The 24084-nt window shown below is 41.6% G+C and overlaps 2 protein-coding genes across 3 annotated transcripts; both read left to right on the top strand.

Annotated features, from left to right (window-relative positions):
- Nucleotides 1-1679: 1679 nt before the first annotated feature.
- Nucleotides 1680-8665, top strand: LOC105027960 (cytotoxic T-lymphocyte protein 4-like). Of its 2 annotated transcripts, none has more exons than XM_010900363.3 (4): nucleotides 1680-1868; nucleotides 5157-5507; nucleotides 5651-5796; nucleotides 7997-8665. In XM_010900363.3, the coding sequence occupies exons 1-4, from the start codon at nucleotides 1781-1783 to the stop codon at nucleotides 8099-8101; spliced, it is 690 nt and encodes a 229-aa protein (XP_010898665.2). In that variant the 5' UTR covers nucleotides 1680-1780; the 3' UTR covers nucleotides 8102-8665. The 2 variants fall into 2 exon arrangements, with proteins under 2 accessions (XP_010898665.2, XP_019896573.2); XM_020041014.2 differs by having other exon boundaries at nucleotides 5651-5825; nucleotides 7997-8083.
- A 9077-nt stretch (nucleotides 8666-17742) lies between these two features.
- Nucleotides 17743-22814, top strand: cd28 (CD28 molecule). The gene is made up of 4 exons (XM_013131473.4): nucleotides 17743-18389; nucleotides 18561-18956; nucleotides 19289-19428; nucleotides 20617-22814. The coding sequence occupies exons 1-4, from the start codon at nucleotides 18236-18238 to the stop codon at nucleotides 20701-20703; spliced, it is 777 nt and encodes a 258-aa protein (XP_012986927.3). The 5' UTR covers nucleotides 17743-18235; the 3' UTR covers nucleotides 20704-22814.
- Nucleotides 22815-24084: the final 1270 nt, after the last annotated feature.

Raw genomic sequence — 24084 nt, 5'->3', positions numbered from 1 at the left:
AGTGAACAACCAATAGCACACTTCTTTTAAATAATGTACATGCATTTCAGTTTAATGGGAAGAGACAACAGGCAACACGGGGAGAGACAACAGGGGAGAGAGACAACAGGGGAGAGAGACAACAGGCGACGGGGGAGAGACAACAGGGGAGAGAGACAACAGGCGACGGGGGAGAGACAACAGGGGAGAGAGACAACAGGCGACAGGGGGGAGAGACAACAGGGGAGAGAGACAACAGGCGACGGGGGAGAGACAACAGGGGGGAGAGACAACAGGGGAGAGAGACAACAGGGGAGAGAGACAACAGGGGGGAGAGAAAACATGGGAGAGAGACAACAGGCGACGGGGGAGAGACAACAGGGGAGAGAGACAACGGAGGGGGAGACAACAGGGGGGAGAAACAACAGGGGGGAGAGACAACAGGGGAGAGAGACAACAGGCGACAGGGGGGAGAGACAACAGGCGACAGGGGGGAGAGACAACAGGGGAGAGAGACAACAGGCGACAGGGGGGAGAGACAACAGGGGGGAGAGACAACAGGGGAGAGAGACAACAGGGGGGAGAGACAACAGGGGAGAGAGCAGTGGAGGGTTGGTAAACTGACTGATTACAAAATCTGTTCAGAGCTGTAACACACATGATGACAAGGGATTTCGTGGTAAAATAGTGGGTGAACTCAACTCCAGTGGGCCTTCAACCAGAAACAACTGCTATAATCATCTTACAATTTTAGAAAACCTTTAATTTGTTTGTGGTTGTCACAAAGGTTTATCGAGAAGGGTTTATTTAACTGAACTGCTTTAGTATCACACAAACTGAACATGAGGTTTTCCCTCCCTACAGTAGCTTCTAAATTGTTAATATGGACTGAAAACCGAAAGACCTGAGAAAAGCAGGATGTGAAAATATTGAATGTATTGAAATGTTTTATCTTTTACCACCTTCATGAAATAAGATCCAAGGTTTTTTATTATGAAATTCTCATTTGTTTTGCCTTTTTTCCCTGTGATGTGGGTGAAGTGGTGGCTGAATGTGCTGCTATCAAGACAAACTGTGCCGCTATCAAGACAAACTGTGCTAACCGATCAGAAAGTAGACAAGCATACCTGGCTCATGATTCCACAGGATCACAAAGAGGCTGCTCAGTTCTAAGAAACAAAACAGTTAAAGGCCATTTCTCAAGGAAATGTATGCTAAAATGACATGCAGAACATCTAGAGGGTTAAGAAGAGAGGAAGAGATACTATTAAATTAATAAGTAACGCAAAACCCCCAGAAAATGTGCATAGTGTTATAATAACAGACAAGAGTTTCACTTGCTGATATTTAATAGGAGAAAACATTTAACATATTAGAAGCAATAGCTTCATGGGTAACACTTAAATATCCAAGGAACTTGGCAAAACAATTGTACAAATGGAAAACCCAGAATTCCTTCATTTAATCGCGTTGCTGAACAGTGTTGTCTGTGAATGGATTTATGTAGATGTTAAATGGGCACCCCATGCCTTCACAGCACCACACTGGCCTGGTGAAAAGCAGTACAACTCAAAGTGTGTAGTAAGCACAGTGAGATTGGATAGAGGAAGGGGATGTTGGACAGGATGCGGTGATTCAATATGTCAAAGAGTATTTCCTCTGAATGGTGTTGATGCCCACCCCCTGTGAATTGTCTCACTGTCTGAGGTGAAACCTTTCCTTCAGAAACTCAGTGGGCTCCTCTCCATTCTACTCTCTGCTCCTTTCCCCCTTTCATCAATTGAAGGATGAGGAGGACAAGATGGACGGATACCTGTGGATGACAGCAATTCTCCTGGCGTTCTGGGGTGATGTGTTCACTGCACAATCCCAGGCACCCAACTGCCAAGGTATGACTCAGCTCTCTGGGTGTCATGTGTCTTTCTGTTGTTTTGACGCATGAGATAATGATTAGTAAAGCAGCTCAGATATATTTGGCAGTTCTTTACAAAAATGAACAGTGTTTAAAGTAGTTTAGTCCACTTTGTAGACTATTTTCAGTTTAACTGAACAGGTTTTCACAAATACTCATAATGCCCTTATGAATCATTACCTTTCTGCTGTCTGTAATTTTTCACAAAAAAATATTTTACTACTATTAATGTGATGTTTTTCAGTTTCAATCAAACTTTGTTTTCTGTCATTTGCTGGTTGTCAAAGAATACAAAGGTCAAGGGGTAAATAGGCTCTATCTGTGAATCTCCATGCTGCCAGCATTGCCTTTAGAAAGTGGAATAATTTGGTTGAGTTTATAGAGACATACTACAGAATGAAGCTAAAGGAAAATGAGCAAAGTAGCCCTAAACGGGTTGTGTTCACTGCTCAACACACCTCGATCTGCAGCACTCCATCAATCAGGCCTTTATGATAAAATGGTTAGACAGAAGTAAAGCCTCCTGAGTAAAATGCACATTACTTCCTGTCTGGGACTTTGAGAGACATACCAGATGCCAAAGCAAGTAGACGAGACTTGGTACTCGAGAGAAAAATGTGTGGTTCTATAATAGTCTCAAAACCCTCTTCCTTGTGAATCTCTGTTTATAACCAGTTGGGCATCATAATGTGTGTTGAAGTAACTGCTTACCAATTTTGCTTAACCTCTAGACGATGAACTTAAGAGCACAGAATAAGCCCTTCCCTTTTGACTTGACAGAACCATTCTATGAACATTTACATTATACGTTAACAGTCAGCCAGTTATTGTCCATTTAAGCCTACAAAAAACAGTTCAAATGAGTAGGTCAGAGTAGAAGTATTGGACTATGCAGTACAAATGTTTATTAAATAGTTACACATTCAGACGCACATTCATGTATGATTGGATGCACGGTTCAAGACAGAATGCATACACAGCTACACAGAACCAAAATAGGCAGTAGTACAGTCCAGTTGTACATCTCAAACTAGACCTCATTTGAAATGCATTAATAAATATCAAATCAGTGTTTCTTTCCAGTTTTGAGTCCATTGTTCGCTGAAAGGAGGTTCTGCATGTTCTGAGCCATAGAACAAAATGTTGATGTTCAATTGGCTGACACAAATAAAATGATTACATTTTGGAGACATTAATAAAATGATTTTGGTTGCCTGACACTAATGAAAATATTTCAGTTGGCTAACACTAATGAAATTATTTCAGTTGGCTGACACTAATGAAATGATTTCAGTTGGCTGACACCAGTAAAATAATTTCAGTTGGCTGACACTAATCAAATGATTTCAGTTGGCTGACAGCAATAAAATGATTTCATTTAGCTGACACTAATAAAATGCTTTGTGTGGGACACTAATAAAATGCTTTGTATTTAAGATATAAAACAATCATAATAAAAATATGTATAACCTCGTATTTTTCCCAAAACAATAAAAATTTTCAGTTTCAACATTTGATATGTTGCCTTCATACTATTTTTAATTAAATATAGGGATCAATGGTTTGCACATCATTACATTAGTTCTTTTTTTGCATTTTACGCAGTGTAAAATGCTTTGTTAACAGGGTTGTTATTACTGTTATAAAACTGTTTCTGGGGGAGGTCCACTCTCTTCTCTTTACAGTGTAAAATCCTTTGGAGACAGGGTTGTAATTACTGTTATAAAACTGGTTCTGGGGGAGGTCCACTCTCTTCTCTTTACAGTGTAAAATCCTTTGGAGACAGGGTTGTAATTACTGTTATAAAACTGGTTCTGGGGGAGGTCCACTCTCTTCTCTTTACAGTGTAAAATCCTTTGTTAACAGGGTTGTTATTACTGTTATAAAACTGGTTCTGGGGGAGGTCCACTCTCTTCTCTTTACAGTGTAAAATCCTTTGGAGACAGGGTTGTTATTACAGGATGCACTTACAACCAGTTAATGAGCTATAATGTTGCCCCTTGCACCTGACACAGTCAAATGTGATGGTGGATCACTTGGGTCTATTTTGCTACTGGTCCAGGGTCACTTGTTAATATCACTGGCATCATTCATTTCATTAATTACAAGGATATGTTTGCACAAAACCTAGTTGCCTCTGCCAGGAGATTGAGCCTTGGCCATGGATAGACCTTTCAACAAGATGATGACCCAAAGACACATAACAATCAACAAGGAAATGGTTGTGAGACCACAAAATCTGTGTTCTGTCTCCAGACATGAATCCAATAACAAAGCCTTCACCAACCTTGTAAGACTTCATAGCTAGAGACTGCAGGGGGAGGCTTCACAAAACATTTATTACAGGTTTGCCAGTACTTTTGAAAAACATCATACTTCTCATTGAAATGTTTTTGTTTGAGAAATGATTGTGTTGGATTGAAAGAGTACGGGTCTCCCTTATGTTGGAGCCCCAAATATGGCTCATTGTTTCTGTACACTTTTTTTCTTCTCTTATGCTCAAGCTCATGAAGGGGGCCAATACGTCTTGAGTTGACTGTATGTTCAAAGCAATGAAATCATTCATCTCTATCATTCTAAAATGTCCATTCCGGAACTGGAGGCTCTGAAAACTAAACATAGGTTTTCTAGCTCTGTGGAGTCTAGTGGGACAGAGTGAACCAACTTTGTACATGGTAATTTCTCATGTTTTTCTGTGTTTACAGAGAGGCATGCAACAGATGTATATAAACCACTTCCTGAGTGAAAAGTGGTGTGAGGTAGGGTGTACTGGAGTTCTCAGGGTAATGTGAGTGGTGTGTGGTAGGGTGTACTGGAGTTCTCCAATCCCTGACACAACAGCTGAACAGGTCCTAAATGACACAAAAAGATTTCAGCAGGGTCAATGGTTTGACAAACACTTGTCCTCTTTCTATCATGGGGTGAATGTTCAGAAGATGAGCAAAATTTCTAGGAAGAAAAAAATAAATAAAATTGTACTGGCTGTACTACCAACAGCATACCTTTATATAGGCTGTCATAAGAGTGATTCTCCAAACCAAGATCACAGAATTCCACTCAACCATCATCATGTGGTCTCAAGATTCACAAACTATGTCCTAGATCTTTGGTCAGTTTTTCATCCAGGAGAAACAGAAACTCAGAACCAGTGGGCCATGACTATAATCTTGTCAGAAAAAGCAACACTAGTCCCTGAAAACCCAAGCCAGCTCATTATTACAAAAAAAAAACTTGTTCTGATTGACTGACATGTTTATCCATGCAGCAAGAACGAAGTACATCCAGCATGTGGTTCCACACAGCCAAGTATCCATCGCCTGCCCCAACTTGACCGGGGATGATCTCAGGTTCCATCTACTGGGTTCCGTGCACGAGAACAGCATTAAAATTCACACCACGGTGCTCAAAAAGACTAAGGAGCAGAACCGAAACCACACCGGAACCAATCGTCAAGAAAGCTTTGTCCAGTTCGGGCAGGTTGAACCGGCCCTGAACCAGAACCTGTCCAACAGCTACGTGTTCACAGTCAATGGAACAGGCCTGTACAGCTGCAAGGCAGAGAGAATGTGGCCTCCACCATATAAAGAGGACACTGTTGAGACTATGCTGATTGAAGGTAAGAGACTTCATTTCCAAGATCCCATCAGTTTGTTCCTTTTCTTGATAGTAGAAAACAGACTGCCGCTCTGTTTTCTACTATCACCTGACAAAAACAACTGTTTGGCGTTTGGGAGCTGATTGGCTGATTTATTCACACAGGGGAATGTCAGAACCACCAAGTTCCACAGGAAAATCCGATTTGCCCGGAGGATCTCAAGCCACTCCTCCTGTGGCTGTTATTGGTGGGATGTGGTGTACTTTTTTTCTACAGCGTCATCATCACGATTATCACCATCTTCGTCACAGTAAGCACATTAGCACCATCTTCGTCACAGTAAGCACATTACTAAGATGACAATTTGCATGGATTTGTCCGACTGGGGTTTTACCGGTAGTTGTTTTGGGAAATTTCCTGGAAAATCAGTGCATTCAAAGTGCTTTTTACTGTCCCTGATTTTTCCCCTTGATGTTATATTTTATTCAGGAATGCATTTTGTCTGTTTTCACTCCTACTCCCAACTGAAGGGCAATGCCTTATCATTCCTTCTGTTGAGAAGGAAACAAAACAAGGCACAATCAGCTGAACTGGAAAGACAAATTCACTTAATAAATAGAGAATGCTCATCATTGCTCAAGTGCAGTGTTGGGGAACGTTACTTTTCAAAGTTACTAATTACAGTTACTACAGTGGGGAGAACAAGTATTTGATACACTGCCGATTTTGCAGGTTTTCCCACTTACAAAGCATGTAGAAGTCTGTCATTTTTATCATATTTACTCTTCAACTGTGAGTGACGGAATCTTAAACAAAAATCCAGAAAATCACATTGTATGATTTTTAAGTAATTCATTTGCATTTTATTGCATGACATAAGTATTTGATACATCACAAAAGCAGAACTTAATATTTGGTACAGAAACCTTTGTTAGCAATTACAGAGATCATATGTTTCCTGTAGTTCTTGACCAGGTTATGCACACACTGCAGCAGGGATTTTGGCCCACTCCTCCATACAGACCTTCTCCAGATCCTTCAGGTTTCGGGGCTGTCGCAGGGCAATACTGACTTTCAGCTCCCTCCAAAGATTTTCTATTGGGTTCAGGTCTAGAGACTGGCTAGGCCACTCCAGGACCTTGAGATGCTTCTTATGGAGCCACTCCTTAGTTGCCCTGGCTGTGTGTTTCAGGTCATTGTCATACTGGAAGACCCAGCCACGACCCATCTTCAATGCTCTTATGGAGGGAAGGAGGTTGTTGGCCAAGATTGCGTGATACACGGCCCCATCCATCCTCCCCTAAATACAGTGCAGTCGTCCTGTCCCATTTGCAGAAAAGCATCCCCAAAGAATGATGTTTCCACCTCTATGCTTCACGGTTGGGATGGTGTTCTTGGGGTTGTACTCATTCTTCTTCTTCCTCCAAACACGGCGAGTGGAGTTTAGACCAAGTTCTGGGCTGATCCCTCACCTTCCTCATGATCATTGATGTCCCACGAGGTGAGATCTTGCATGGAGCCCCAGACCGAGGGAGATTGACCGTCATCATGAACTTCTTCCATTTTCTAATAATTGTGCCAACAGTTGTTGCCTTCTCACCAAGCTACTTGCCTATTGTCCTGTAGCCCATCCCAGCCTTGTGCAGGTCTACAATTTTATCCCTGATGTCCTTACACAGCTCTCTGGTCTTGGCCATTTTGGAGAGGTTGGGGTCTGTTTGATTGGATGTGTGGACAGGTATCTTTTATACAGTTAATGAGTTCAAACAGGTGCAGTTAATACAGGAAATGAGTGGAGAACAGGAGGACTTCTAAAAGAAAAACTAACAGGTCTGTGAGAGCCAGAATTCTTAGTGGTTGGTAGGTGATCAAATCCTTATGTCATGCAATAAAATGCAAATTCATTATTTAAAAATCATACAATGTGATTTTCTGGATTTTTGTTTTAGATTCCGTCACTCACAGTTGAAGTGTACCTATGATAAAAATTACAGACCTCTACATGCTTTGTAAGTAGGAAAACCTGCAAAATCGGCAGTGTATCAAATACTTGTTTTCCCCACTGTATCTGGGCGAGTGGTAGGTGTATTATGTCCTTAATCTGGGAGAGCAGGTGCTGCTTAGCGTCCTTTGTTGCCACATGCTACTAGAGAAAAGTAATGCTACCTAAAGCTAAGTAGGTTACACTGAGGGAAAATAAGTAATGCGTTATTTATTTGAAAAAATAACTATTAAGAGAGTACTTAAATAACTAACACATTACTTTACTTGTTACCTTTAAAAAGTGGTCTTACTACTGTAACGTGTTACGCCCAACACAGATCAAGTGGACAACTTCAATGGCTTCTCACATTTCCTCTAACCATCTTTATGTTATGTAAACGGTCTCCTTAGAGTAACTAATGTAAACATTGCTTAGATTCCCAGTTCAGTCCTGTAACCATCTATATGTTTTATATATTGCCCTGCAATCTGATGGCAATGTGGCAATGTTATTTATTTCTCCACAGAGGAAACTGAAGAAGAAAAAATCTGAAAATAATATTTATATGAATGTGACGCCTGCTGAGATGAAAGGACAGAAGAGAGTCCAGAAACCGGCCATTAGGAGATAATGACCCTGAATGGACTCTGGCTGTTTTCCCAATAGCCACTTAATTCCTATATAGTGCACAGACTTCCGTTAAAAACGTTGGACGTTATCTACTGGCACATTCAGAGCATTATAATTATTCAGTCAAAGTAATTATTTACTAAATTACGTTATAAAGAGGTCCCATTAGGTATCCTATAACTGCCATCAGCATAGCGACTTGCATCTTCTTGCTGGCTGGCCTCTGTAGCCCATCAGGTTTAGTCCTGGTCCTGGCTGTTCTCCATAACCCAGCAGGTTTAGTCCTTGTCCTGGCTGGTCTCTGTAACCCAGCAGGTTTAGTCCTTGTCCTGGCTGGTCTCTGTAACCCAGCAGGTTTAGTCTTGATCCTGGCTGGCCTCTGTAACCCAGCAGGTTTAGTCCTGGTCCTGGCAGGTTGGAGGGCCAGTAGGGGGCACTCTTTCCTCTGCTCTGAACACCAAATGCCAATGGCAGCTAAAAGGATGTTCATCAAGTACTATATGTACAGTATACACCCCTCACATTTTTGTTCATGTGACAACACTGAAGAAATGACACTTTGCTACAATGTAAAGTAGTGAGTGAACAGCTTGTATAACAGTGTCAATTTGCTATCCCCTCAAAATAACACAACACACAGCCATTAATGTCTAAACCACTGGCAAAAAAAGTGAGTACACTCCTAAGTGAAAATTTACAAATTGGGCCCAAAGTGTCAATATTTTGTGTGGCCACCATTATTTTCCAGCACTGCCTTAACCCTCTTGGGCATGGAGTTCACCAGAGCTTCACAGGTTGCCACTTGAGCCCTCTTCCACTCCTCCATGGCGACATCACGGAGCTGGTGGATGTTAGAGACCTTGCGCTCCTCCACCTTCTGTTTGAGGATGCCCCACTGATGCTCAATAGGGTTTAGGTCTGGAGACATGCTTGGCCAGTCCATCACCTTTACCCTCAGCTTCTTTAGCAAGGCAGTGGTCATCTTGGAGGTGTGTTTGGGTTCGTTATCATGTTGGAATACTGCCCTGCGGCCCAGTCTCCGAAGGGAGGGGAACATGCTCTGCTTCAGTATGTCACAGTACATGTTGGCATTCATGGTTCCTCAATGAACTGTAGCTCCCCAGTGCCAGCAGCACACATACAGCCCCAGACCATGACATTCCCACCACCATGCTTGACTGTAGGCAAGACACACTTGTCTTTGTACTCCTCACCTGGTTGCCGCCACACACGCTTGACACCATCTGAACCAAACAAGTTTATCTTGGTCTCATCAGACCACAGGACATGGTTCCAGTAATCCATGTCCTTAGTCTGCTTGTCTTCAGCAAACTGTTTGCAGGCTTTCTTGTGCATCATCTTTAGAAGAGGCTTCCTTCTGGGACGACAGCCATGCAGACCAATTTAATGCAGTGTTCGGCGTATGGTCTGAGCACTGACAGGCTGACCCCCCACCCCTTCAACCTCTGCAGCAATGCTGGCAGCACTCATACGTCTATTTCCCAAAGACAACCTCTGGATATGACGCTGAGCACGTGGAACCTGTCCTGTTAAACCGTTGTATGGTCTTGGCCACCGTTCTGCAGCTCAGTTTCAATACGCCATGACCCCTCCCTCCTATTAACACCTAATACACCATGACCCCTCCTTTCTATTAACACCTAATACACCATGACCCCTCTCTTCTATTAACACCTAATACACCATGACCCCTCCCTCCTATTAACACCTAATACACCATGACCTATCCCTCCTATTAACACCTAATACACCATGACCCCTCCCTCCTACTAACACCTAATACACCATGACCCCTAATACACCATGACCCCTCCCTCCTACTAACACCTAATACACCATGACCCCTCCCTCCTACTAACACCTAATACACCATGACCCCTCCCTCCTACTAACACCTAATACACCATGACCCCTCCCTCCTACTAACACCTAATACACCATGACCCCTAATACACCATGGCCCCTCCCTCCTACTAACACCTAATACACCATGACCCCTAATACACCATGACCCCTCCCTCCTACTAACACCTAATACACCATGACCCCTAATACACCATGGCCCCTCCCTCCTACTAACACCTAATACACCATGACCCCTAATACACCATGACCCCTCCCTCCTACTAACACCTAACACACCATGACCCCTCCCTCCTACTAACACCTAATACACCATGACCCCTCCCTCCTACTAACACCTAAGACACCATGACCCCTCCCTCCTACTAACACCTAATACACCATGACCCCTCCCTCCTACTAACACCTAATACACCATGACCTATCCCTCCTATTAACACCTAATACACCATGACCCCTCCCTCCTACTAACACCTAATACACCATGACCCCTCCCTCCTACTAACACCTAAGACACCATGACCCCTCCCTCCTACTAACACCTAATACACCATGACCCCTCCCTCCTACTAACACCTAATACACCATGACCTCTCCCTCCTATTAACACCTAATACACCATGACCCCTCCCTCCTACTAACACCTAATACACCATGACCCCTGATACACCATGACCCCTCCCTCCTACTAACACCTAATACACCATGACCTCTCCCTCCTACTAACACCTAATACACCATGACCTCTCCCTCCTACTAACACCTAATACACCATGACCTCTCCCTCCTACTAACACCTAATACACCATGACCCCTAATACACCATGACCCCTCCCTCCTACTAACACCTAATACACCATGACCCCTCCCTCCTACTAACACCTAATACACCATGACCCCTCCCTCCTACTAACACCTAATACACCATGACCCCTCCCTCCTATTAACACCTAATACACCATGACCCCTCCCTCCTACTAACACCTAATACACCATGACCCCTAATACACCATGACCTCTCCCTCCTACTAACACCTAATACACCATGACCTCTCCCTCCTATTAACACCTAATACACCATGACCCTCCCTCCTACTAACACCTAATACACCATGACCCCGGCCTCCTACTAACACCTAATACACCATGACCCCTAATACACCATGACCCCTCCCTCCTACTAACACCTAATACACCATGATCCCTAATACACCATGACCCCTCCCTCCTACTAACACCTAATACACCCTCCCTCACATTAAGGGAACAAGCTGTGTTCTGGTCTGTTCCAGCTGAAACCTCCACATTGTCTTGCAACAGGCTGGTTTTGTTTTTCATGATAAAGGAAGGAGAGTGCTAACGTGTGACTTTCAGTCGAAATCTTCAAGTTGAGCGAAACCCACAAGTGCTTCCTTTTCAAACTGCATCCCAAACTGCAGCCCGTTACAAACGTAGTGTGTTACTTTCTACTGGGGCCAATGGGACGAGGGGTCAAAGTAGTGAACTACCTAGGGAATACAGTGCTATTGGGGAAGCTGGATGTTTTCAAACCTTATAGGAAACATTTCAAATGTTATTTTTATTTAAATTCTAATGTTACCAGCGAACTTACCCTGAGACCAAGCTCTGTGTCACAGCCAGGCCCAACAGACAGGTGAGCCGGGTAACTTAAAAAATACAAAGAGCACCTGTTACCCGAGTTAACTGTTACCCTAGTTAACTCAATCTGAATGAAAAGCAACTTCAAACTCACAGTGGCATAGACACAAAACAATCCAATACAATGCAATAATCATAAAAACATACATAACTATTGATAAAACATAAAAAAAATCTGAACCCTGAGTGCAAAAATGCAACTTGTGCTGAACTTATGGTTTGTAATAAACCACAAAGGCGCTATAGAAACTGTGTCTAATGCATTCGAAACATTGGTAGATTAATTTATACAGATGATATCGCCACTCTTGTCTAGCTTGGTATATCTTGACTGAAGGATTAATTCTCTATTGCATCATCTGTTCCTGTACAGGAAGCCCGTTTCAATGAGCAATTTCTTACTAGCTTATTTGTAGAAAACGTTATCTATCTATATGCACAGATATTTTTTGTCTGAGTGTTTCATATTTTTTGTCTTTTTTGACATATCATCAGAAGCATGTTTATATAATACCAAGAAAAGCCTATATTTGTTTTAACCTGCTTTAAGAACCTGTTTTAGTTTAACAAAGCAGTGAGGTCAGAAATATCCTGCTCTCCTGTGAGGCTGTCAAATATACCTTCAGAAAGAATTCAGACAACTTCACTTTCACCATATTTTGTTGTGTTATAGACTTTTAATGAATTACATTGTATGAATTAAATTGTGACAATTTATTAAAGAAATAAAAAATATACATCTCATGCACATTTAGAGCCTTTATTCAGAAGAAGCTTTGGTAGTAACCATAGCTCTGAGTTATCTTGGGTATACCTCAACTAACTTTACACAGCTGAATTGGGGAGTTTCTTTGATTCTTCAGTGTCAATCTTTTCAAGCTCAGTCAATTTGGATGGGGAGCACTGATGCAATCTTCAGGTAGATGTTCTTTGGGCTTCAAGTACAGACTCTGACTGGGCCAATTAAGGCCAAAGTCATTCACTGACTATTCCAGAATACTATTTTAAAAACTGTAATTTTTTTCCAGCACTGACCTTTCTTGATAACTAATTAATTAAATAAAATTAACTTACTACTAAACGCTGTAGTTGTTTCACCTAGCTCTTTTAAATGTATATTATAATGCTATGCATAAGACTGTCTTCTAAATTACTAAAATATATATGTAGGAGCCACTCCAGCTAATTCTGTTCATCCTTTGCTCAATTCTGACTACACTCCCACTACCTTCCGCTGAGAAGCATCCCCATAGCATGAAGCTCTCACCACCATGTTTTGCCGAAGAGATGGTACTAGCAAGCTGACGAGCAGAACCTTGTATGTTTAATGCTTTAGAAATGTTTTTTATAACCTTCCCCATATCAACGCCTTCAGATTATATAATCTCAGAGATCTATGGAAAGTTCCTTGAAAATTCATGACTTGGTTTTTACTCTGACATGCTCTGTGAAATGTGTACCAGGGGCGATTCTAGGATTTGACCCTTAGGGGGGTTCATCCCCCAATGTCAATGTGAGACATGAAAAACAAAAGCAATGAATCAATCACTTCTGTTACATTACCCACAACAAAAATACCCTATGGGTGGCTGCTCCCAAATTGGCAAACTACTGTAAAAATTCAAGATTATAAAATGACCCATGCTTTCTTGAAAAAGTTCAGTGGGAGTTAAGAACATATAATTATAATATAAGCAGGAAACCATTTTGGGGGTGCAGTATAATTAGTGGGGACAACACACAGGCAATATTTCACCAAACAAACAATTGTACTTAAAGGTGCCTTATGCAACTTAACGCCACCTATCGGCTGTGAGTTGTATATTGGTTCTATAATTCCATTAGGATCTTACATTGACATTACAAACTACGAGCATACTGATCTGTTTGAAGCAGTGTAACTTCTCAACTGTCGATGCTGGAACAATGAACACAGACTTTCATTTCAAATGGGGTTTAAGTTGATGGTCCCTTTCCATAACTACGGAACACAGAATAAACAATGTAAACAGCTAAACCAATCAAAACATAATCTGGGCTATCTATTGCGTTAGATGCAATGCCATAATTCATAGAGTCGTTGATGGCTATCTAGCGAACATTAAACCATTGTGTGCCAGCTAGCGCTAGCTGGAACAATAATATGCGGCCTTCGACCAGTTGTCACAAACCTAGATCTACTGAAAGGCAATATAAATGCTTCTTCTGAGCAATATTCACTTATGCATAAGGTTTAGTCAACAACCCACAAAGGATGTTTTTTAAAACATTTTGCAGAGAACACCAGGTTGTAACACTATTTTCCAGCAATAAATGGAATCAAGCAGTGTCTGCTCGGACACAAGTTAACTCGTTAGCTTATTGTCTCAACCAAAGACTTTGGAGAAACCTTCCTAAAATGTATCTTCGCTCATACAAATAGAATGATTTGAATGATTTTCTACGTAGTATTATTGTTTCTCCGTCATCATCAAGTAACTTACACAGATTTCCTTGACTATCTAGCCAAGTAGCTGAATGAGGCAATGTTACCTACTTGTCAAGTAGAAAGGTAGCCAACTCTGCATCACTGTTCACACAAACTTTAGCTCTCGCCATCAAATGCAAAATGTACCCTCTTTTATCTTATGCTCACATTCCTTCCATATATTTTCATTTCTGGAGCATTCAATGTAGTCAACATGAACCCAAACAAAGCTTTTCATTGGCTTACACCTCACACACCTTCAAGGAAGTACATGCCTACAAACGTCCCGGCCATCCTTAGGCTGCAAAAAAGAACAATATCCATCAGAGATAGCAGGAAAATTAGGAGTGGCCAAATCAAGAGTTTGGTTCATTGAGAAAAAAAACACTGGTGAGCTTTGCAACACAAAAAGGCCTGGATGTCCACGGAAGACAACAGGGGTGGATGATTGTAGGATCCTTTCCATGGTAAAGAAAAACCCCTTCACAACATCCAGCCAAGTGAAGAACACTCTCCAGAGGGTAGGCATATCATTATCCAAGTCTACCATGAAGAGAAGACTTCACAAGAGTAAATACAGAGGGTTCACCACAAGGTGCAAACCATTCATAAGCATCGAGAAAAGAAAGGTCAGATTAGACTTTACCAAAAAAACATCTAATAAAGCCACCTTGAGAACAGTGTTCACAAGGAGAACAGGGAGAACAAGGAGAACAGGGAGAACATGGATAACAAGGAGAACAGGGAGAACAGGGAGAACAAGGAGAACAGGGAGAACAGGGTGAACAAGGAGAACAGGGAGAACAGGGAGAACAAGGAGAACAAGGAGAACAGGGTGAACATGGAGAACAGGGAGAACAGGGAGGACAAGGAGAACAAGGAGAACAGGGTGAACAGGGAGAACAAGGAGAACAGGGAGAACATGGAGAACAAGGAGAACAAGGAGAACAGGAAGGACAGGGAGAACAGGGTGAACAGGGTGAACAAGGAGAACAGGGAGAACAGGGAGAACAAGGAGAACAAGGAGAACAGGGAGGACAGGGAGAACAGGGTGAACAGGGTGAACAAGGAGAACAGGGAGAACAGGGAGAACAGGGAGAACAGGTGTGTTTAGTGCAGTGACAGCAGGAGTCTTCAGGCAGAATCTAGAGCAACAACACTTTTAAGGAGGTGTGTCACAGACCTGAAACCGAAATCAAGATTAGACCTTAACCAGTCACACAGAGACAATATGATGATCAGGTTGAGTTGTTTATTGCTGCGTGAGTGATTACACAGGCAGCATAGCCTCTGTCCTAAGGGGAGACGAAACTGTTATACAGTGATGCAAACAATCATATTGTGATGAGTCACTTTTGAATAACCAGCAGAAATTACACTGTTACCCACTGTTAGGCTTTTGCCCATGACGTTTGGCTCAACACCAAGTTAGAAACAATTGGACACTTAAACATAATACTACAGGATCTGACGAAACTGTCTGCATGTTCTTTTAGCAGTTGCAGAGTTACAACACACCCTAACCTACCACAGCTTTAAAGGAAACAGCAGACGCCTAAGACTGAAGAGGCACCGTGAGGAAGAAACGTGTTGCTTGTTCAGGTACTGGATGGGGAGTTTGAAGTAGCGCACGTTGAGGATGTGTGGTAAAAACCAAAGCTGACGTATTTCTATAGAATGAGAAACGAGGGTGCCTATCTAGACCACACAAGGCCCCCCGATGCACGTCAACAACTGATGTCACAATTCAGTTCAGGTGACCTGTTTACATCATTTCTGGTGCAGTTTTTTCTCTGTACTAGGGATTAGCTCCCTCGATTCAGCTGCTCTCTATAATTCACTAGAAGTGTTCTCTAGGGATTAGCTCCCTCGATTCAGCAGCTCACTATAATTCACTAGAAGTGTTCTCTAGGGATTAGCTCCCTCGATTCAGTAGCTCACTATAATTCACTAGAAGTGTTCTCTAGGGATTGGCTCTCACGATTCAGCAGCTCACTATAATTCAATAGAAGTGTTCTCTAGGGATTGGCTCCCACGATTCAGCGGCTCACTATAATTCACTAGAAGTGTTCCCTCTAGATTCAGCAGTTTCAGAGATGAGTGGCAGCGGAGCAAAGACCAGTTGGGGAAATATTTTGACCCAGGTGTTTCCTGCACTGCTGTTCTGCAGCGGTTGTACACCGTCGATGAGGCTTTGCACCGCAGCAACACAATGTCACATTCTGTCTGAGGTGCACGCGCAGCGCCGTTTACTGTCAAGGTAAAGAATGATAAAGCTAAACTGACAAATGCCAAATGCCTGTGTCAAAAAAGTTACCAGAATTGACCATCTGTTCTACCAGAAATAAAAAGATTGCACTCAGACCCCTCCTAGGAACAATCCTTCCCCCCTTTACCAAGGCAGAGTCCTGTAGGAAACACCGCTCTACCCCTCAGGCAGAGGAGAGTAATACCTGAGGTTGCACTGAGACACAATCACTACATTCTTTGAGGGACTGGAAACCCATGTTTTTCTACAAGTTCCTCCCTGGTTTAGATCCCATCAGAAAGATATCAGTCTGTAACTGTGGACTTTCTGTCCTCTGACAAATAAAAGGTATGCTTTGGTATTCCTCATGGTTCTGTTCTGGGACCATTGTTGTTTTCACTGTATATGCTGCCTTTTGGTGATGTCATCAGGAAACACAAAACTGTTACATTCAGACAGGACCATATTGTCTTCTGAATCCTGTGTTTCTTTTTAAGCACTTTGTTACAGCTGCTGATGTAGAAACAGCTTCATAAAATGTAGAAGCGAGCGAAATGTTCCTGGTGGTTTGGGCTGTAACTGCTCCAAGACGCTCTAACCCAGATCTCCGTGCATTGATGTGATCACACTGCCTCACATCCACACACAACTGCTATGGTCACGTGAGTTGGTAATCCATAAAAAAGTTTAAACCTATTCCCCAAATAGTTCACCTCTGTTGGAGATGGCAGATAGCTTATTGGAGGTGGTATATGTTAGATGGCCAGTAACCAAAATGTTCCTAATTTGAATCCCTGAGCAGACAAGGTGAAACTTCTAGAACAAGGCCCTTAATCTGAAGTGCTACAGGAAGTCTTTTGGATAATTCTAGATGCCTAGAATGTAATGGACCACGGAAATGAAGGTTGTGGTCAACATGTTGCTCTGTCCCTGAGCGAGCCAGTTAACCTAAATCTGTTCCAGGTTGTTTCTCTAAAAAAACATGAATTATTAGCAGACTTACAGTAAATAAATATGGATCCTGTGAATGTGTTCGTCCACACTGAATCCAGGTTTATGCTGAACTAGCTTATGCATATGAAGCCACTTTACATTCTTGTATAAATGTTTGTCTACTTTCAGTACATTTTGTGTGTCCTGTCTTTTTTTCTCACCCACTAGCAGCAGCTTTACACCAAGTAAAGTTTGAAGTTTTAGTAAATAAGGATGATTCTGATTCTTATTTTAACAAGCAAACATATTATATAAACAAAAGCATTCAACAGCATAGAAATGATGTCGTACTGCATTTATATCAGTCTAGAATTTCAAAACAAAAAAACTGCTGCTATACATCTGCTACTGTAATACAGCTTATAAAGAAGTACATCTATATTTTAGTAATTTAGCAGATGCTCTTAATGTATATTTTTTGCATATTGTTATGTTTCCTGCTGTTCTAGGTGGGTACATTCAGAGTTGTCCAGAGTTTAACCAGCATTATGATAAATTTACATGATTTATGAAGTATTTACATGATTTGTGATATATTTATATTCTACAGCAGCCATTAACATTACAAACATACACACTATGAACATCTATATTTCTGGAATTTCTGAAAGTTGGACAAATTCTCTGGAGATGACATTTGCTCTCCACTACATCATCAGTTTTAATTGTAAGCACACCACACAGAGGATCAACTGAAAATGATATCGCCACACCAAAATGTTGAAAATCTCACAAATCAGCATTTTTCAGTTTGACTGATATTTTCATTGTTCTGCGCACTGACGATGTTTTGCATATTTTCCGTTATTACTGGAATCTCTAACCAGAATAATCATCTGTATTCGTGATTGGGTGGTTTCTTTTACTGGCACTGAGACACATGCATGCCTTTGTGGCGTATGCATTATAGCTCGATCTCTTTCCAAAACGATGGGTTATATAAAAGTCTGCCACATTATTCTGCAGGGCCATTTCATCCAGTCATTATGAGTCTAGCTCTGCTGACAGGTCTCTGTCTTTGTCTGCCTACATGGAATGGTGAGTATTTTTAACATGATAAAAAATCCTAATAAAGGTACATGTTTAGTAACTACTGGAACTGGAGCAGAGTTGGACACATTGATATTTTGTATTTTGATGCCCAGATGAATACCTCCAGCGAGGGACCTGATCTCTCCATGTTCTCCTCTTCTCCTCCTCTTCCTTCAGCCCTGACGGTATTCCAGACGTACCGGGCGGTGAGCCAGGATGGAGAGGTGCAGTTCTGCTGCTCCTACAACCACATTGGAAGACATGTCCCAGAGGAGCTACGGGTCACCCTGTACCGTGGCCTGTTTGGAGAAGAGGAGGAGCAGGAGGTGTGCACCTCCTCCTTTAGCCACAACCAGACACTCTTCCAGACGAAGGGAGAGAGAGGGGGAGTGGGGGCTGGGGACAGAGAGACCCCAGTGCTCTGCAGAGGCCAGGTAGAGGCAGGGATGGTGAACCTGACTATTTCTGGTCTCCGGGGCAACGACACTGACCTTTACCGCTGTGCCATAGAGGTCATGTACCCCCCACCATACCTCAGAGTGTTCGGGAATGGCACCCTTCTCTACATACCAGGTAAGACTGCATCCTACTACACATTGAGAACATGTCTTTTTACATGAACTTTACACAAATTAGTGTGAACTAATCTACAGTAACACTGACAAAGTAAATGTAATTGCGCATCTGACCAATTAATGGAGATTAGTTCTGGGATGGCAGTTTCATTCCCAGATATCCATCTAATGGATTACATCCTTTTTTTTGCTATATAACTTCACCCAGATAAGCCCCCCTGAGCCATCGAGGGCCATTAGTGACCTGATACATCCACATAACTGGTGTGCCCCAGAACTTGCGCATCATTGGACCAGTAGAAATTCACATGTTCTCTGCACGTTCTTTAGAGGAGCCAGACTGCCCTGCCCTGGAGCCCAAGAGGAGAGATGATTCTGGAAGTCTATGGACCAGACCTCCTCTAGTCAGTGTGGCCTGGGTGTCTCTGCTGCTGATGGTCGTTTCCAATGTGGCCTTTGTCCTGTACCAGGTCAGCCCATTCAACTACCAACGATTTGACATTCCACACTATGCTGAAAAACCTTTGAGGATCTTAGTGTTGATTTAGGATTGGATTGGCTTATTATATGATTACATTACATATAAAAATATTTATTCTAACTTGTAAAAATATGCATGCTCACTTATTCTCAAATCTTTTCGTAAATGTATAAGAACTTAATAATAACTAATACTAAAGAAAGGGAACCTAAATAGAGAGATAGCAGCAGATTTTTATAATTATATCCTTTATTTAATGAAACAACCAGGGGCCCAATAGAAACGTGACTGCCTCCTTGCACACATGGTTCTGTACAATGACTGAAACCAGAAGCTTCCTGTAGTGGTTGATCAGGCCTTCGCTATGGAAGGATTCTGTGAAGAAAGCAGTACTTGATGTTCGTCAGAGTCTCAAGCTGCTCAAAAAGTCAAGTTTCCAAAGCGAACTTAGAAGAATCTATGAAGACTCTTCATGTTTTAGGAATAATATGCTATTCCAGGAAAAACAAAACTCTACATTCCACAGGATTGACCCCATATGAAAGGTCAAGCAAGGTGGAGGTAGTGGGATGTTTTGGGATGTTTTATTGCAAAGAGAAAGGATATGGGAGACGGATCAACAACTTCAAGGAGCGTTTGGTTGCAGTCATGGACCACCACCAGTAATGGAGTGTAAGGGGGCAATCACTTTTTCAGCGGTGTCATTTTGTAAATTAAATAAGTATAGAAATATTCTGTTATTTGTTTACTTAGACTATGTAATTTTAGGTTTTGGTTGAATATCTGAAAATATTTCACAATAATTCAAAACGAGAGAATATTTGAAGGAATAAATATATTTTCTATGGCACTCTAGACCATGCGTGAAAATAATCCTAGACCAACACTCCTACTATTAAAACATGTTCCATACAATTTGTAAACTGGACTATAAGAACCTGTTACATACAGTATGGAAACTGGACTATAAGAACCTGTTACATACAGTATGGAAACTGGACTATAAGAACCTGTTACATACAGTATGGAAACTGGACTATAAGAACCTGTTACATACAGTACAGAAACTGAACTATGAGAACCTATCACATAATATGGAAACTGGACAACAAAAGCAATTTTGTTTCAGTGTCTGATGTCTGTCATCTGAAATTTTTTTGATCATTTCACCTCCTAGGTTTTACAGAGGAAGAAAAGGTTTGGAGGAATAGCACCAATGATATCACAAAATGATGGAAGATTTGGTTATGGTAACTTCCAATGAGGATTTGGTTTTGGTAACTTCCAATGAGGATTTTTCAGTCCTTTCATATATTTTTACTCACCATTTTATCTTTTTTGTTCTTGGTTTGAATTTTTTCTAACTTTGAAAGTTGCATGAAATGTACAGACAAGTGTTCAGCCACATTTTAGGAAGAGATTAAGAAAGTTGTCAATCATTTGTCAACTTTAAACTGATAATTTCTGTCTTAGTTGGAGGATTTTCACAAATCCTGTTTTAAAGGGGAAGAACAGCAAATGTTTTCTTTGTTTGTTGAAAACAACAAATATACAATTATAAATAAGCGTTTTTTCACAGTGAAAAAATATTTGTAAAAAAAATATTTGTATATATACGTATAATCAGTCGAGGCCAGTGATTACTTGGGGTCTGGTATTATGATGTGTGGAGCGTAAATGAAAGTTTTGAGGGCAAAATAAATTATTTTGTTCAGATGGTAGGTTATAAAAACAAAACATGGAATTATTTGATTTGGAAATATTTTTTCTTATCTAAAAGGCCAGTGAAACAGCTGCCTCATTAATTAAATTATAAATAAAAATGTATATTCTCCACAATTTTATTATTTACTATTCATGATTATGGAGCTGCTTCATCACGGCAACTGTCAGTGGACTGGAGACAAGACTCCTTGGAAAAACACAGACACTCTTCTTCTTCTTGTCATGATCCCCCAAACAGGAAGTGGTTGAGCGTTGGTTAAGTTCACAGGCAAGATTTCAACCCTGTTCTCAAAAATATGTAGCCAATGACAAGGCAGCATTTTTAACCCTGATCCATTTCAAGGCCACGGTATATTTCTCTTTAGAGCTTGAGTTGTGAGTCATGCAATGGCCTGGCAGTGATTTAAACTTCAGAGATATAATTTAAATATATATCTCTGCTATTGTGTTTAGGTTTCTTCAATCATGTATTGTTCCACACATGTGGATTTGATAGTACAAGCCAGTACAGACAAGCCCTGTTGTCTGGCAGATCTGACAGAAGGAGAGGCTGGAACTGTGACGACTGCGCCCAAATGGATAACACGATTGGACAATTTCACGTGTTCACTGTGACTGCAGTGAGAAGGGAGCATGTTGCCAGAGTTGTGTGTGGCGCTGCAGTGAGAGGGGAGCATGTTGCCAGAGTTGTGCCTGGCGCTGAAGTGAGAGGGGAGCATGTTGCCAGAGTTGTGCCTGGCGCTGCAGTGAGAGGGGAGGATGTTGCCAGAGTTGAGCGTGGCGCTGCAGTGAGAGGGGAGCATGTTGCCAGAGTTGTGTGTGGCGCTGCAGTGAGAGGGGAGGATGTTGCCAGAGTTGTGCATGGCGCTGCAGTGAGAAGGGAGCATGTTCCCAGAGTTGTGCATGGCGCTGCAGTGAGAGGGGAGCATGTTGCCAGAGTTGTGTGTGGCGCTGCAGTGAGAGGGGAGCATGTTGCCAGAGTTGTGCGTGGCACTGCAGTGAGAGGGGAGCATGTTGCCAGAGTTGTGCGTGGCACTGCAGTGAGAGGGGAGGAGTGTTGACGTAGCCTGTGACGTAGCATGTGACGTAGCCTGTGACGTAGCATGTGATGTAGCATGTGACGTAGCCTGTGACGTAGCATGTGACGTAGCCTGTGACATAGCATGTGACGTAGCCTGTGACGTAGCATGTGACGTAGCCTGTGACGTAGCATGTGACGTAGCCTGTGACGTAGCATGTGATGTAGCATGTGACGTAGCCTGTGACGTAGCATGTGACGTAGCCTGTGACGTAGCATGTGCTGCTCTCCAGCCATCTCTCTGTAGGTGAGAGAGGGGCACACGTTGACAGAAACTCAAACACTAAATCAGGGAGGTTTAGACAAAGACAGTCAACACATGTTCTGTTGTTCCCCTGTGATTGGTCTGTAGAAAATTGAGTCCACAACGCATCTGCGAAAAATTCCACTATCCTTTTGAGGACTAAAATGTGTAGTATTTTGAAAAGTGTCTCATTTTAAAAAAATTCAAAATTTTCTCTTTCATTTTGTACATTATCACCCCATGAATGAAATGTTTAGAACAGCAGATGTTTACATTAAACTACTGTATAATATTTATATATACATATATATATATGTGTTTAATTAACACAGTATCTGTGGACATCCTTATGTAACACTTTATAAAGTTTCTGTAAAACCTGTTTTTAAATAAAGTTTCTTTCACCATGATTCATCATCTACAACAGGTATTTTTGTTCCTGAAGGATTACAGGGTAGAACTGGGAAAACCTTCCTAGAAGCCATGGGAAGTGCAGGAGTTTGTTCCACCTAGACACAGAAATTGTCAATTTCTGGATTTGATCAGTTCAGTCATTTGACCATCTCATTGATTTGATCAGTTCAGTCATTTGACCATCTCATTGATTTGATCAGTTCAGTCATTTGACCATCTCATTGATTTCATCAGTTCAGTAATTTGACCATCTCATTGATTTGACCCGTTCAGTAATTTGACCATCTCATTGATTTGATCAGTTCAGTCATTTGACCATCTCATTGATTTGATCAGTTCAGTCATTTGACCATCTCATTGATTTGATCAGTTCAGTAATTTGACCATTTCATTGATTTGACCATCTCATTGATTTGACCCATTCAGTAATTTGACCATCTCATTGATTTGATCAGTTCAGTAATTTGACCATCTCATTGATTTCATCAGTTCAGTCATTTGACCATCTCATTGATTTCATCAGTTCAGTCATTTGACCATCTCATTGATTTGATCAGTTCAGTCATTTGACCATCTCATTGATTTGACCCGTTCAGTTATTTGACCATCTCATTGATTTCATCAGTTCAGTCATTTGACCATCTCATTGATTTCATCAGTTCAGTCATTTGACCATCTCATTGATTTCATCAGTTCAGTCATTTGACCATCTCATTGATTTCATCAGTTCAGTCCTTTGACCATCTCAAATATTTGATCAGTTCAGAGATTTGACCAAGGGACCAGTGGAGTATTTCTACCACAGTATTGTTTGTGTGCCAACACTAAACTCCTCTACAGTGAGTAGTTAAGATCAATGGAACTCTTCTAGCTCAATGAAGATTTCCACTGATCATGATTTTAGTCCTAGATTACTCTGTTTATGTCCGCGAAACTGGCCCTCAGTGACCATATCTATTACAGACAGTAACTCACCCCGAGGACTCTGATACATTCACAAAACACTAGTTAACCTTTGTGTGTGAGTTCTTAACCAAGAAGCATAGGTATAAGCCCCTTGGATAAGAAACCCAGAGGTACCTCCCCTCTGAAATGCTCCTCCAATGAGAGAATCAGAGACAATCATAGAGGATGCAATCTCCCATGGTCCATAACCAGACCCTTAGCCAAAATCAGATTTAACA

Source organism: Esox lucius, chromosome 20 (assembly GCF_011004845.1).
Source record: "Esox lucius isolate fEsoLuc1 chromosome 20, fEsoLuc1.pri, whole genome shotgun sequence".
NCBI classification, from domain to species: domain Eukaryota; kingdom Metazoa; phylum Chordata; class Actinopteri; order Esociformes; family Esocidae; genus Esox; species Esox lucius.
Note: the sequence above shows the minus strand (reverse complement) of the source record. Positions and strands in the feature narration are given on the sequence as shown.